The following is a 14,467-nucleotide window of genomic DNA, read 5'->3' as shown; positions in this document are numbered from 1 at the left end:
TGTAACGTCCTTTATATTACAAGTCGGCAGGCAGGGAACTGTCTTACCAGTAAACTCTGCTGGGAGCCTTTTTTTTTTGGATAAAGAGCAGAATATATATATATATATATATATATATATATATATATATATATAACCTAAAACAATAAATAAATTGTTCTCTCTCATGAACAAATTGGATGTTGTGAATCTAACTTAGCAAGCACATTTTTTTAAATGTAAATAGCAGCTGGAGGAAGCCAAAGCAGCCTCAGAAACATAGCAGATGGTGGTAGGGAGGAAAGGGTTAATGCCCCATAAACACTGCCCCTGGGAAGCTGTAAACAGATTTCCTTGAAAAGCAAATACAGTGGTACCTTGGTAGTCAAATAATGCCGCAAACCTGGAAGTGAGTGTTCCAGTTTGTGAACGTTTTTTCAGAAGCCGAATGTTCAACACAGCTTCTGATTAAGTGCAGGAAACTCCTGCAGCCAATCAGAAGCCGCGCCTTGGTTTCCGAACCATTTTGGGAGACGAATGGACTCCCGGAATGGATTAAATTTGAGAACTAAGGTACCACTGTAGCAGTTTTGGATTAGATTCGTCAGGACTCTGGAAGGGACATATCCATTGATACCCATCACAGTCTAATTTGTTACAGGGGGAAATTAGCTGAGCAAAATAGCCAGTAAGAGAGTTGAGGCACATCACTCTGTGCACAGGGAGCCTTCTCGATTCTCATATATGGGAGCCTGCAATGGAGGTGTGCCTTCACGTACTGAAAGGAAGAAGGCAAGGCAGGCTTATCTCTCTAGTTCTCTCACTCAGCTTATCTTCCTCAGCTTCTAGGAGAAATAAGTTGAGCGAGATAACCAGAGAGTTCTCAACGGTCAAAGCCTGCCTGCTTTTCATACAGTAGTCAAGCTCATAGAGACCACCAATAAAACGTCACAGGATGCCTGCGTAGCAGATAAATTTCATGTGTGTACAAGAGAAACACATACAAACAGAATCAAGTATCCCATCCAGCCACATGGTGCCTGAGACAGAGGATGTGGGCCACCTCCGTCAGTTTTCAGGGGTGTACAGTTTGACAAGGTGCTGGAGTTCCGTGGCGTAGCCTGTGATAGGACACCGCTGGTGCTGCTTCACGTAGTTGTAGGCGCAGCGGTAGCAGAAGACAAAGCCGGAGGTGGAGAGGGCCGTGTCGTTGGCTCGGATTTTGCGGCACAGTGGGCAGATGGTCTTGAGCTTCGGCAAGAGCGGGGAGCCTGTCCTGCAGTCCAGGTGGACGGGCGGCGGCGGAGTAGGCAGAGCTGTCAGGGACTTGATGGACTCCTGGTTCTCAGACGAGTACCACCATTCCAAGAATTGGAGAAAGAAGACGCCCACAGAGAGCCCGGTGGAGAGGGAGAAAGCCAGGCCGCCCAAGGCTTTCTTGGCGGCAGACTGTACCTCCCGTTTCAAGCTGTGAGACACAAGACCGATAAAAAAGAGCACTAGGTGAAGGCATTTTCTCTGCTGCCAGCTGACCACTATAGTCGGTATCTTGGGGCTGGATTAATGTAATGCAGTCTTTGTGGGGCTGCCCTGAGGTCTGGATCGGAGGCTCCAGCTGGTGCTGAATGCAGAGGCCAGACTGCTGACGAGGACATCTGGCCGAGAAAATTTGACACTACTGCTAACTGTCTCTACCGGCTGCCCATCTGCTACGAAGCCAGTCTCAAGGTTCTTCTCTTAATTTGCAGAGCCCTGAACCACTCAAGCCTGAACCCTTATATTCCAGCTCGATCACTGAGCACATCTGCAGGAGCAGAGTGGGTTCCTCGAGTTAGAATCATCGAATTGTAGAGTTGGAAGGGACCCTAAGGATCATCTGGTCCAACCCCCTGAAATGCAGGAATATGCAGCTGTTCCATATAGGGATCGATTCTGCAAGCTTGGCATTATCAGCACCACACTCTAATCAACTGAGCTAAGCAGGTTGGTGAGGCTCATTTGACAACAGGAAGAAACCGAGTCTTTAGTGTCATCTGCCCAAAACTGGGGAATCTTCTACCAATGGAGATTCAGCACACACCTTCTGTGCAAGATTTTAAACTGCCTGCTGAAAACTTTTCTATTCTCATATATAGGCAATTAATGATAGAACAGTTACCTGATTTCCGATTCTAAAATCTGGAATTTATCGTACTGTGTTATGCACGATTAGTCTTACGATCTTAGAATCGTAGAGTTGGAACAGACAACAAGGGTCAGCTACCCCAACCTCCTGCAATGCAGGAATCTCTTGCCCAATTGCTGTAGACTGCTCCAATATTTTGGTGTGAGGCTCTGGCAGGGTCCTAAAGCCCCCCCACTTTCTTTCCAAAGCTGGAAAAACACTAGGCTTTGGGAAAGAGGGGGATCTTGCCAGAGCCATCACACCTCCTTCCCAAAACCCAGCACCTTGTTTACCTGGCTTTGGGAAGGCAGCACAAGGGTTGCGGGTATCAAATGTTGCTGAGGGCTGCCAAAATAGGCCACATGCGTGCTGCACTGCCCTGGTCCAGACAGATGGTTTGGCTGTCCTTATGTCCCTTTCAGAGCTTGCCCATTTCCCCATTTCAGCTCACCTTCCTGCTGGCTGTGGGCTCCCGCTCGCAGCCGCTGCCGCCTTCTCTAAGGCTCGCACATCTTCCGCCGTGAGCCTGACCAGCTGGACGCCAGCCAACATCAGCATGGGCGAGTGGTGCCGGGACTTTCCCAGGACGTAGCAGAGCTGCTGGACCAGGAACCAGCCCTCCCAAGCCAAGTTCACAAAGGGGTAAGCGGCCAGGAAGGCCCTGTAGAACCGCTTCCAGGCCGACGATGGCGGGTGGATAGAGTAATCGTCCTCCTCCCGGAGACGGGAAACCAGCGCCTCCAGTTTGGTCCTCAGGTAGGGAACGAGGACCAGCAGGCAGAGGGATTTCCAGTGAGGCCTACGTGGCAAGCCGGCAGTGACTGAGTGCCTCTGCCTGGGCTTGCTGCCCCCGTAACTCATCACCACTCTCTTCAAGCTGTAGAAGTTCTCAGCGAAAGAGGCGCTGCACCTTGAGAGGAAGTGATGCTGGAGGTGCAGATCCAGGAGGGCATAAATTTCGTCAAACCAGCGCCACAGGAAGCCGTAACGGCCAGGGTTGGATTCAGCCAGCACCTGGCACAAGAGAAAGCAAGGCCTAAGTAAGTGGTAGGAAGTCTCTCCCCTCCCCACCCCTGATAAGAGCTGCATTTTCTCAGGGGTAATTCTCAGCCCCAGCCAGCATGGCAGGCGCTCCTTGGGGAAGGTTGCTGTAGACAATCCTGAGCTAGATGGAACAATGGTATAAGAATTAAGAGCCCTTCTGGACCAGGTCAAAGGGCCACCGAGTCCAGTAGCCTCCCAGCGGCCAAACAGATGCCCCTTTGCAAAAGCATGCAGGCTTCCTAGGTTCTCCTGAGCTTCCGGGCTGCTTACTGAGTTATTTCACTTAACAATTTTTTTATATATTGTTTGATTGAAGCTGTTTATAAAAATATAAAGCATTAGAATTACTGACAAGCAGGTATATAAAAATATTCAATGGATGATTGAAATCAGCAGTAGCTATAGGTCAAATCTAGACATATAAAAAATGTGAAAATGCTTTTTTAAAAGTTTTGAAAAATATATTGATTTTGCCATAGCTCGCAATCGCCATCTAGTGTCACATTTGTATAATGCACTTTACAATACACTTAAAACGTTTTATTTGCAGCCATTTTGGGCTGGTCCCACAGGCACAGAGAAGTAGCAGTGGGCCATCCTGCTGAATACCACTCAGCAGGGTGGAATGCTACCCACGGGGCATTTTTGTTACCTTGGCCACATGTTGCAGTGCGGGCCTCACGGCTGACATCAAGCTGTCTTGGGCAACAACTTCAAAGATGGATGGCCTGTCCTCATAGATGGAGGCCGCAGTGAGGTGAGCCCCATGCTCTGCCATGGCGTCTTCTGGAATGGAAAATCCGGATTGCTGGTGAAATCTTATGGAGAGAACAAAAATGGTTACCGCAGGCTGCTGTTAATAGGGTGCACAAAGCGTCTAGATTTGGAGGAGCGTTAGGGGGGTTCACCTTTCGGTGTGCAATCTGACGCCCTACTGCTTTGGACTCAGTGAAGCTTCACAAGCTTCTAGCCTTTGGAAAAGTTGAAGGCTGGGAAATTACTGCACCTGCACTTGGGAGGAGGGAGGGTGGCGTGAGGACGGTCTCAAGTCCAGTGGCATCTCCAGATAGGATGGGGGGAGACTGGCTTGAGACCCTGGAGAGCTATTGCTGCCAGTCAGTGTAGACAATACTGAGCTATGCAAAGCAATGGCCGGACTCTGCATGAGGCTGCTTCCTGTGTCTGTGCCCCCATCACCAGCCACCCCTCGGGAGAAGGAAAGGCAAAGTGGCTGGGGCTACTCAGCCAGATGGGCGGGGTATACTTATTATTATTATTATTATTATTATTATTATTATTAGGAGCAGGGGTGGGCTGGGGTCTCCCTTTCCTCCCCTTCCCCGCGCTTTCCCTCTTAGCACAACCTCAGATCCTCCTGCACTCCATGGGTCTCCTTGTCTCCTGGTCCAAATGTGAGAGCGGAAGTAGCTCAGGCGAAGCCTATTGTTCTAGCCTTTCTTCCTCATCTCTATGGTAAGGTAGAGTTAGGAAAGGGCTAAGGCATGAGGAATCTTATTTTGTTGCATGTTAATATACTGTATAAATAATGTATAATATAGCAAGCAACATAAATAATGATTTTTTACTAAATATAAAAAATGCGTATTGACACACACGCACAGATATATGTAACAACGAAGATTTTATTCATATATAAAATTGAACATTTTCCAGGATGTAGTAGTATAAGGGGGTGGAACTTCCTGCAATGGCCGGAAACCCGCTATTGCCGGTGGAGGAAAGTAAAGCGTCTCCTCCCTAGCCTTCGTCATCTCTATGGTTCAAAAAGCCCTGTATTTATATCTTCTTTGAGAGTATAATGAGCGGCCTTTAAAAACAAAAACAGAAAAAAACAGAAACGCACAAGTGCGGTGTCAGGTATGTATATGAGCCACTCAACCCTTTCTATATCTAGGTCCCTCCGGCCGGAAGTGAGCGTGGACCGACCTAGCCCCTCAAGTTCTGTGGCCGCGGGACGCTCTAGGCGAGAAGGCGTGGCGGGGACGGGTGGTTGGTCCTCCGAGACATCCCGGTTTCCGGCCGCCTCCCCAGCCGAGCTGCTTGTGGCTCTCCGCGGCCGTTGCTGTCCCCCCCTCCCGCCTACCGAAGAGGCTCTCGAGGACCGGCCACCCCCTTGCAGGTGAGTCGGGGGGAGGGGCCCTTCGGGGTGGCCCTCGGGGGAATTGGTGGGGGGTCTCGTAACGGGGAGGGGGGCGACGGATACCTCTGTTTTGGGCTGGGCGAGAGGAAATAGGGGAGGGGCACATCCCTTCTCCTTTCCGAAAAAAGGGGGCCGCATCCATTGGGGGAGGGGCTGCTAGCTTGGGGGAGCCCTCTGTTGCTTGTTGAGGGGGGAGGGCAGGAATTGGGGCCCCCTCCAAGGAGGGGCTTGAGATGGGGTGGGGGTGGGACATGCCTTTCAGGAGGGCTGGGGAGATGAGTGCCCCTCCCGCAGAGTAAAAGGATTCTTTATTTTTCCCCTACCCCAGGGTTGTGCTGGGGGGGGGGGCTGGGTTTGGCAGTAACATTATTATTGCCATTATTGCTTTTACCACCATTATTATTATTATTATTATTATTTTATTATTATTATTATTATGGAGCAAGGTGAAAGGCCTTGGCAGTGTTATTAATATTAATAATAACAACAATGCAATTTGTTTAATCATTTGTTAATCTGAGTCTTTATTTAGATTATTTGTACCCAGTCCCAAAGGCGCCCAGAGTGGCTTACCTACAGTCTGTACGGTGTGTGCAATATTGCCAGGGTAGAGTTGTCCCTGCAGTGGGGCAGCATGTGGGGGGCAAGCGACAGAGATTGTGGAGCACCCCAGTGAATGAAGAAAGGCATTCGGAGTTGGTTGTGGTGGGAGGCTGGAGAAAATGAAAGATGGGCTTGTTTGGAGTGAAGGAGTGGGAGGACCTGGGGTTTGGGGGGGGGACTCCAGTGGGGTTTCTACAATGGGAGTTGCTTAAAAAATAGGTACCCTTCCCTTTTTCACGTGTGCAGGTGGAGAGAGGGAAAGTGGAAACTGGCCCTGGTCTTATGAATGGAGGCAGGGCTGGGCCAGGTCAGAGACAGTCTTCTGTGGGTGGAGAGTGTCTTGCAGGTTTGGTATAAATGGACTGAACATAAAATGGAATATTGGAGAGGGTTGAAATTGGTCGAGATTCTGGCATGGGATGGAGGCAGATTCTGACCTCTTTTTATCTCCCTTCCTAACCCTGCCTCTTCCTCTCCTCACTCTGCTGCCTTTTTAGGGTTTGGAAACTGGGGTGGGGTAGTGCTCCTTCAGTGCAAAGTCCAGTTGAAACCTTCAGTCTTCCTTGTTGGGCTTCTCATCCCAAATCTTTGTAACTGGATTCAGATTTCCAGGTTGGAAGGGGTGTTCCGAGTCAGAGAGAGAGAGAGCATACCAGATCATCCGTGTATCATTTAATTTGAACAGGTCCCAAACTCAACCAAAGAGGAAAGGCTTAGAGCAGACTCAGATGTTTTTTGGAGGAAAGCTTCTTACCCCCCCCCACCCCCAGTTTAGCCAGAAGGGCTGGAGAAGCTCAATTTTTGGAGTGGTGGCCTAGATCTTTAACCTGGGCCAGAAATAAGACCTTTTGCCCTGGAAATCCCTCCTTTTTTGATTCTGGAAATACAGGGTGAGTCTTTTAAAAGAGTCCCCGTGGAACATGCGTATCCACAGGGCCTTTTCTGTGCCAGGTTCACTCACCCTGTTCATTCACTCAGGCATTTTACCGGTAATTCTGCTTTAAATCCAGGTTCCTTTAAGTCTTGTAATTTTTATTAGTATTTACCTCCTTCTATTGCTTTTTGATTATTGGAATCATGGTATATATTGTACTTTTTAGCACTGTTTGTTTCTTTGTAAGCAGCCCAGGTAATATTTATATAAATTCAATTTATATAAATACAATGAACAAAAATAAATTTCCAGTAAAGGATCTGTATCTACCTCCCCTCCTCACAGTTCCCAGGAATTTGGTTTGTCGCGGTAGGTCATTAGATGATCCCCACCTGCCAAAATCACCTTTTGGTCTATCAGATCTTGGTTCCTAGAAAAATATACTGGCACCGGTGAGGCACCCCTCTGCTTAGACTGCTGTGGGATGGCTAGATGACTCTATGAGAGGTTTTTCATCTGTTCCTGGTTTTAAAAACTTGCTCAGGCATCCCTCCTTCCTAATTTTACCCAGGGATGGGAAAACATCTGCAATCTCAAAATGCCAGCATCCTGCATTATTGTTATCAATTAGATTTCTATCTAATTTCTATCTATCTAAATTTCCCAACCCTTTCTCCCAAAGGAGCCCAGGGCGGCAGACAGCAAAACAATGCCGTTAAAATAAAATCCCATTTCAAAATGCTAATAACCCCAAAACGCACTTTAAGAAATAATTACATAGCTTCACTTTGAATAATTTCAGGTTGCCTGGAACAGTATATTTTGGCCATCAAAGGCCTGGGTTCATAGGAGTGTTCTAAGATCCACCATGAGTGTTAATAACGAGAGAAACAAATGCACCTTGCTAGAGAGGGCATTCCGCAGCTGGGGAAACCACCACTGAAAAGGCCCTAGCAGCAGCCGGGCAGTGCCCTCACCATCACCCACTGGCCTCCCCTACTGATCAGAAATATAAAATAGTTCTACAAATAAATGAATTACAGTGGTGCCTCGCAAGACGAAAAGAATCCGTTCCGCGATTCTCTTCGTCTAGCGGTTTTTTCGTCTTGCGAAGCAAGCCCATTGACAGCTTAGCGGATTAGCGCTACAGCTGTCAAGCGGCTTCCAGCGATCAGCTGTTAAGCGGCTTATCAGCGGAACAGCTGATAAGCGGCTTAGCGGCTTAAGAAAAGGGCGAAAAAAGCGAAAAAACCCCGCGGGGGGACGCAAGATTTTTTTCGTCTTGCGAAGCAACCCCATAGGGAAATTCATTTTGCGAAGCGCCTCCAAAACGGAAAACCCTTTCGTCTAGCGGGTTTTTCGTCTTGCGAGGCGTTCGTCTTGCGGGGCACCACTGTACATGAATACTTCTAGGGATACAGGATAGCCTCATCCAGAAGTCAGAGATTCAGCAGGCATCCTTGCTCTTAACTCTCATGAGTTTATCTGAAAGGTGTTCCCCCCCTTTTTGTGCCAATAGGCTATGCAGTTGTTTAAAATACTTTTTATTCAGCCAGTCGTTTTAATTATTGTTTTGTACTACTTTGGATGATTTTTTTTATTAAAAAAAGTTCCTCTCCCTACAAAATGTATACATACCGCTTGATTGTAGTAAAACTTCTAAGCGGTTTACAAACAATATTTAATTTGCCAAAAAAAAAACACAGGTAAAATTGTTTAAAAATAGTTAAAATTAGTAGTGAAAGAGTTTAAAACACATCTCCTATGTGTCTGGAAAGACTTACCTCAACAATTTCATTTTAAACAGGCAGCCTACCTCATGTCGATAGACAGGAAGCTCTGAAGTGTTGGTACGACCACACTGGAAGATCAGTTTCTTACTATTTTTAAAATCATGTTTATTTAATACAAATTTTATATTGCTCTATGCCACCCTGATATTTTACGAGAGAGGGTGGTGTGTGTGTGTCTGTATATGTGTGTATATATATATATATATATGCAGGTTTTGGTGTCCTCGGGTGTCTTCCCGTGTAAAAGTTGGGGTGTCTAGGCGACGTTTCGACGAGGTCTCACTCGTCATCTTCAGGCTGGTGCTTTCGGCTTCTTGTTACTGGAACAGAGCGGGATCTCAATGTTTGAGATCCCGCTCTGTTCCAGTAACAAGAAGCCGAAAGCACCAGCCTGAAGATGACGAGTGAGACCTCGTCGAAACGTCGCCTAGACACCCCAACTTTTACACGGGAAGACACCCGAGGACACCAAAACCTGCATTCCTGTACCCGTGAAAATCTACGAAAGCAAATATATATATATATATATATATATATATATATATATATGGCAGGATTTGAATACAAAAGAATGAATGAATGAATAGTATGACAGTGCCCAATCTTATGGAAAGACTGGGCAAAAAGATGATGGATTATGGATATGGGTGGATTTCTGTGTGACGTTAGATTGACCCTTTGTGAATATAGGATTAAAAATGGAGAAACGGGATACCTCTCTCTGACAGGTGCAAGAAAAAAGCAGGAGATGTCTGTGAGAGCCGCCCGAGATCTTCCAGTGGATTTCTGTTGATAAAAGTGCTCTTAGATGGACTTTTGGTCTGACCCAGGAGAGTTTTTCTTTAATGCTTCAAATTGATAAAGTTCCCTCTTACCTAATTCTCAGAGCATCCGGAAGAGTATAAAGCCTAATTCTTAAATGTATTTTGATAATTGTATTAGGTCTGCTCTTCTCTAAAGAACTATTTTGTACCATTTTATGTAAATGTCATAGGGTATTATTATTATTATTAAGCATTAAAATGTTGCTGTATTGTTTGTTTCCAGGTGTGATAAGAACTTGAAATCATGACGGACTCCAAATATTTCACCACCAATAAAAAAGGTTAGATTCCACTCATTAATGGAAAGCCTAGGCAGCATGCTAGATCACATGAAGGCTCTTCCTTCCATGCCACCTCTCTTTCCACTGGGTTTGAGGGAAACGCTTTGGCAGCCATCCTATAAAACCATTGCCGAGTCCAGTGTCTGCAGAATATTAGGTTTTGCTGAATCAGTCTCTGTTTCAGTTCTTGGGGAAATGTTCTAGATTTATACCCCATCCATCTGGCTGGGTTTCCCCAGAGTGGCTGGGCAGGTTCCAACAAATGATTAAAAATACATTAAAACATCAGTCGTTAAAAACTTCCCTATACAGGGCTGCCATCAGATGTCTTCTAAACGTCAGATACAGTAGTTGTTAATTTCTTTGACATCTGATGGGAGGGATTTCCACAGGGTAGGTGCCACTATCGAGAAAGCCCTCTGCCTGGTTCCCTATAACTTCGCTTCTCTCAGGGAAGGAACTGCCAGAAGGCCCTCGGAGCTGGACCTCAGTGTCCGGGCTGAACAGTGGGGGTGCAGACGCCCCTTCAGCTATACTGGGTATACTGCATGATACCTGAGCGGTGGGGAATTCCTTTTCCTGGAAGAGGGGGCTATTGGTGGCATTAGCCACGATGGCTATGCTCTGCCGCCACAGTTGGAGGCAGCAATGCTTTCTGAAATACCAGTTGGTGGAAGCCGCAGGAGGGCAAAATGCTGTTGTGCTTGGATCCTTGTACGTTTCCCACAGGGGTCTGGTTGGCTGCTTTGAGAAGAGGGTCCTTGACTTGATGGGCCATTGGCCCGAACCAGCAGGAATCATCATTATGCCGTATTATTTCTGTACACTGTGGCTCTCTCTCACGGCCTCACGTTTCATTTCAGGGGAGATCTTTGAACTGAAAGCGGAGCTCAACAATGAGAAGAAGGAGAAGAGGAAAGAAGCTGTGAAGAAGGTCATTGCTGCCATGACCGTGGGGAAGGATGTCAGGTAACACTCCTATATAAATATATGGTTTTTATTAAATTTTCTGTTTTACAATTTTAAAGTACTCATTTTTACATCATTACGATATCAGTGACTTCGCTCCTTCTATTTCCATGGTTCATTTTACATATCATAAATCCCTGCATATTTTACAAAAACCATACCATTCAGTATTCCGTTGTTACATCTATCAAAGCTTACTTACACCGTTGAATTTATCTTAATGCTGCCAGCATTTTCAGCAGCACACAATTATTTCCCATATATTCAATAAACATTTGCCAGTCTTCTTTAAACGTATGTTCTTCTTGTTCTTTTATTCTATATGTTAAGTCTGCAAGATGCACATATTCTGCCAACTTAAGTTGCCATTCTTCTTTGGATGGGACCTCGCTCGTTTTCCATTTATGAGCTAACAAAACACGGACCACAGTAGTGGCATACATAAATAACCTTTTTGGAGGCTTGGGAATTTCAGTCTGAGTTATCCCCAACAGAAAGGACTCTGGTTTTGGGGGTTTTTTTTGGAAAGTACATTTGAACATTTTTTTCAGTTCATTATGTATCATTTTCCAATATGCTTTTACCCTTCAGGTAACACTCCTTTTCCTCTCTTTCTGTCTCTGCAGTGCTGGAGCCCTTTAGCAGGGATGCAGGAAGCTGCATCTCTCCTCCAGCCATTGCTGCAGTCCAGCTCCCATCAGCCCCAGTGCACCGTGCCCAGTCACTAGGGGTGAGGGGAGTTTTTGTCCAGCAACACTGGGAGAGTAGCAGTCTCCCCACCCCTGGTCCATGTATCTGGGACTCTTTGCTGTCATGGAGGAATCATTCTCTGGGCATACTCAAGGAAAAATGTTCCTCCTCTAAATATTGTTGAGATTCCAGCTCCCATCAGCCCCAACACATCATGGGCAGTCCAGCAAAAACAGGAGGGTCATACTATCCCCTATTGCCAAATTCTGTAGGGCAGGTGGTAGTGGTGGTGAAACTCCAGCCCATGGGCTGAATCAGGCCTGCCTGGCCATTTTGGCCCAGCCACACCAACCAGCTTGCAAGTCTGACCTGAGACCCCAAGTCAGGTTTCCACACTTCAGTTTTTCCTCCGTTGGGGCCGGCCCTACCGTTAGGCAATGCAGATCTGTTTTAAAAGTGTGTTTTATGTTTGACTGCCTTTGGTAATGTTTTCTTTCGAACTGTTTAAGGTCATTTTATTTGTTAAATGTGTATTCTGTAGTTGATCTCTTCTGCAGTGTTTTGTTTTGAAATCTTTAAGATAGTATTTAACTTTCCTGTTAATTACGTTGCTTTGAATGTATACTTCAGCAATGTTTAATTAGATGTTTCAGTGTGTCGTTAAACTGCTTTGAGATTTATTCCTTTAAAATATAAAGAAATATTCCTAATAATAATAATAATAATAATAATAATAATAATAATCTGCTTGGAATGTTGGAGGTCTGCTTCCAGTTTCAGGGTTCCTGTTTCAACGCTACATTCTCATCCCCTCCCTCTCTCTCTCTCCATCATCTAGCTCCCTTTTCCCAGATGTAGTGAACTGTATGCAGACCGACAACCTGGAGCTGAAGAAGCTGGTTTACCTGTACTTGATGAACTATGCCAAAAGCCAGCCAGATATGGCCATCATGGCAGTCAACAGTTTTGTGAAGGTAATGGGGGCAGTTGGGAAATTATGGGTGCTTTAATTTTACTACATGCCAGCAAAGTGCCAGTTGTCACGATGGCTGGGTTGCCTGCAGAAGGAACCCCTCTCCCTGATGGTATGATGACATCCTTATATGCAGCATGTCCTCTGAAATAGCATTTCTCAGTGAAATAGCATCCCAGGTTCAAGCCTCAGTATCGTCAGGCAGGGCTGCGCATCTTTAGGAGAATGGCTTTATCTAATAAAATCTATATACTGCTTGATTTAAGCCAAAAAAGACCTCAAAGCGGTTTACGAAAAGAATAAAACAGGAAATACGAATAATTAAAAAGGCCTATTTGAAACATTCAAAGAATAATTAAAAATCAAAGGTTGAATCAAGGCAGGTTACAACACATGCCAACGTTCTGCAAATCTGGGTAGGGTCATCTAGGCAAGATGGTTTTAGTAAAGGTAAAGAGACCCCTGACCGTTAGGTCCAGTCATGGCCGACTCTGGGGTTGCGGCAATCGTCTCGCTTTATTGGCCGAGGGAGCCGGCGTTTGTCCGCAGACAGCTTCCGGGTCATGTGGCCAGCATGACTAAGCCACTTCTGGCAAACCAGAGCGGTGCACGGAAACGCCGTTTACCTTCCCGCCAGAGCGGTACCTATTTATCTACTTGCACTGGCGTACTTTCAAACTGCTAGGTTAGCAGGAGCAGGGACTGAGCAACGGGAGCTCAACCCATCGCGAAGATTCGAACCGCCGACCTTCTGATCGGCAAGTCCTAGGCTCTGGTTTAACCCACGGTGCCACCTGTGTCCCAAGATTGTTTTAGCAGGTGTTAAAAAGAGTACAGTAAAGGTGCCTGCCTGGTGTCAATAGGCAGGGAGTTCCAGAGTGTCCGTGTGGCCACGCTAAAGGTGCAGAACAGGTATTACATGCCAGCAGATTGAAATGGTTGAGTGGGCATATACAGGGTAAGGCAATCTCACACGTAAAATGATCCCAGGTTCCTAAGGGCTTGATACCCCAATAGTAACACCTTGACCTTGCCCAGGTAGCAAACTGGCAGCCATTGCCATTCTCTGAGCAGAGGCGTTGCATGTTGACATGGCCTTCCTCCTGCCAGCAGTCATGCCACAGCATCCCGCCCTCGCTGCAGCTTCCAGGCCAAGCGCAAGGGAAGCCCCACATAGAGCACATTGCAGCAATCCAGCCCTGAAGCAACTTGATTGCGTCCCAGGAAGTGGCGGGACTCAAACTCTCTCCCTCTGGGGGAGTGAAACTGCACGGAACACCTTTGTGACGACCTGCTTCTCTTCTCCCCCCCCCAACCCCAGGACTGCGAAGACCCCAATCCTCTCATCCGTGCGCTGGCGGTGCGCACCATGGGCTGCATCCGCGTGGACAAAATTACCGAGTACCTGTGTGAGCCGCTCCGCAAGTGCCTGAAGGATGAGGACCCCTACGTGCGGAAGACGGCGGCCGTCTGCGTGGCCAAGCTGCACGACATCAACGCCCAGATGGTGGAGGACCAGGGCTTCCTGGACTCCCTTCGCGACCTCATTGCAGACTCCAATCCCATGGTAAAGTACCCCTCTCGCAGGGGACGCTTCCTTGATGCTTGGCCTAATGTTTCTTGGCTAACGCAAGTGTGTATGTGCGCAGGATTGTGCCGCTGTGCAGCTCGGCTCCAGAGCACCTGCATTCTGTGCTGAAGGCCTCAGGATCAGTCCCCAGCAGCATCTCCAAGTGGGGATGTCTGAAATCCTCCTGGTCATTGTAGCCAGGGCTGAGCTAGATGGACCACTGGTCTGACTCAGCACAAGGCAGCTTCCTATGTTCCTGTTTCAAGCCTTTACTCAGAACAATGAGGACTAGAATCATGCTTGGGTACGGGTTTGAAAAGAGTTGTGTCTGTAATCCTGGACAGCCGCTGTTGGTCAATGTAGGCCAGGGCTTCCCAAACGTGGGTCTTCAGCTGTTTTTGGACTACAATTCCCATCACCACCTGCCAGCTAGGGATGATGGGAGTTGTAGTCCAACAACAGCTGGAGAACCATTTTACATTATGGTTCCTGAGACCAAGGAGGAGGTTTTTGACTGTTTGGGTACAGGCGGAGGCCATTTT

At 46.9% G+C, this 14,467-nt stretch overlaps 2 protein-coding genes across 6 annotated transcripts in view; one reads left to right on the top strand and one right to left on the bottom strand.

The window, feature by feature from the left end:
- Nucleotides 1-943: 943 nt before the first annotated feature.
- PEX12 (peroxisomal biogenesis factor 12) lies at nucleotides 944-4,648 on the bottom strand. 2 transcript variants are annotated; one of them, XM_083714763.1, is made up of 4 exons: nucleotides 4,552-4,648; nucleotides 3,840-4,005; nucleotides 2,595-3,157; nucleotides 944-1,447 (listed from the first exon to the last, which is right to left on the bottom strand). In XM_083714763.1, exons 2-4 carry the CDS (start codon nucleotides 3,963-3,965, stop codon nucleotides 1,048-1,050), a joined length of 1,089 nt encoding a protein of 362 aa, XP_083570889.1. In that variant the 5' UTR covers nucleotides 3,966-4,005; nucleotides 4,552-4,648; the 3' UTR covers nucleotides 944-1,047. The 2 variants fall into 2 exon arrangements, with proteins under 2 accessions (XP_083570889.1, XP_083570890.1); XM_083714764.1 differs by having other exon boundaries at nucleotides 3,840-3,973; nucleotides 4,552-4,623.
- A 305-nt stretch (nucleotides 4,649-4,953) lies between these two features.
- AP2B1 (adaptor related protein complex 2 subunit beta 1) overlaps nucleotides 4,954-14,467 on the top strand; it is a 59,081-nt gene continuing 49,567 nt past the window's right edge. For 2 of the 4 annotated variants that reach the window (XR_014558332.1, XM_083714437.1), the window contains exons 1-5: nucleotides 4,954-5,327; nucleotides 9,666-9,723; nucleotides 10,587-10,692; nucleotides 12,221-12,356; nucleotides 13,677-13,922. Coding sequence is in view for 2 of the 4 variants with exons in the window: in XM_083714437.1 (XP_083570563.1) it covers nucleotides 9,687-9,723; nucleotides 10,587-10,692; nucleotides 12,221-12,356; nucleotides 13,677-13,922 (525 nt within the window). In the remaining 2 variants the exon portion in view is untranslated. The remainder of the gene's footprint in view (nucleotides 5,328-9,665; nucleotides 9,724-10,586; nucleotides 10,693-12,220; nucleotides 12,357-13,676; nucleotides 13,923-14,467) is intronic. The other 2 variants (XR_014558333.1, XM_083714436.1) reach the window with 1 other exon arrangement.

Source organism: Podarcis gaigeae (assembly GCF_964106915.1).
Source record: "Podarcis gaigeae genome assembly, chromosome: 15".
Taxonomy (NCBI): domain Eukaryota; kingdom Metazoa; phylum Chordata; class Lepidosauria; order Squamata; family Lacertidae; genus Podarcis; species Podarcis gaigeae.
The sequence above is the reverse complement of the archived record's forward strand: the minus strand, read 5'-3'. Positions and strand labels throughout refer to the sequence as shown.

Coding starts and splice junctions, on each gene's coding strand:
- PEX12 (XM_083714763.1), bottom strand. CDS start 3,965: ATGGCAGAGCATGGGGCTCACCTCACTGCGGCCTCCATCTATGAGGAC. Junction 3,158..3,839: donor CACTGCAACATGTGGCCAAG/GTAACAAAAATG, acceptor CTCTTGTGCCAG/GTGCTGGCTGAATCCAACCC. Junction 1,448..2,594: donor AGCCCACAGCCAGCAGGAAG/GTGAGCTGAAAT, acceptor TGTGTCTCACAG/CTTGAAACGGGAGGTACAGT.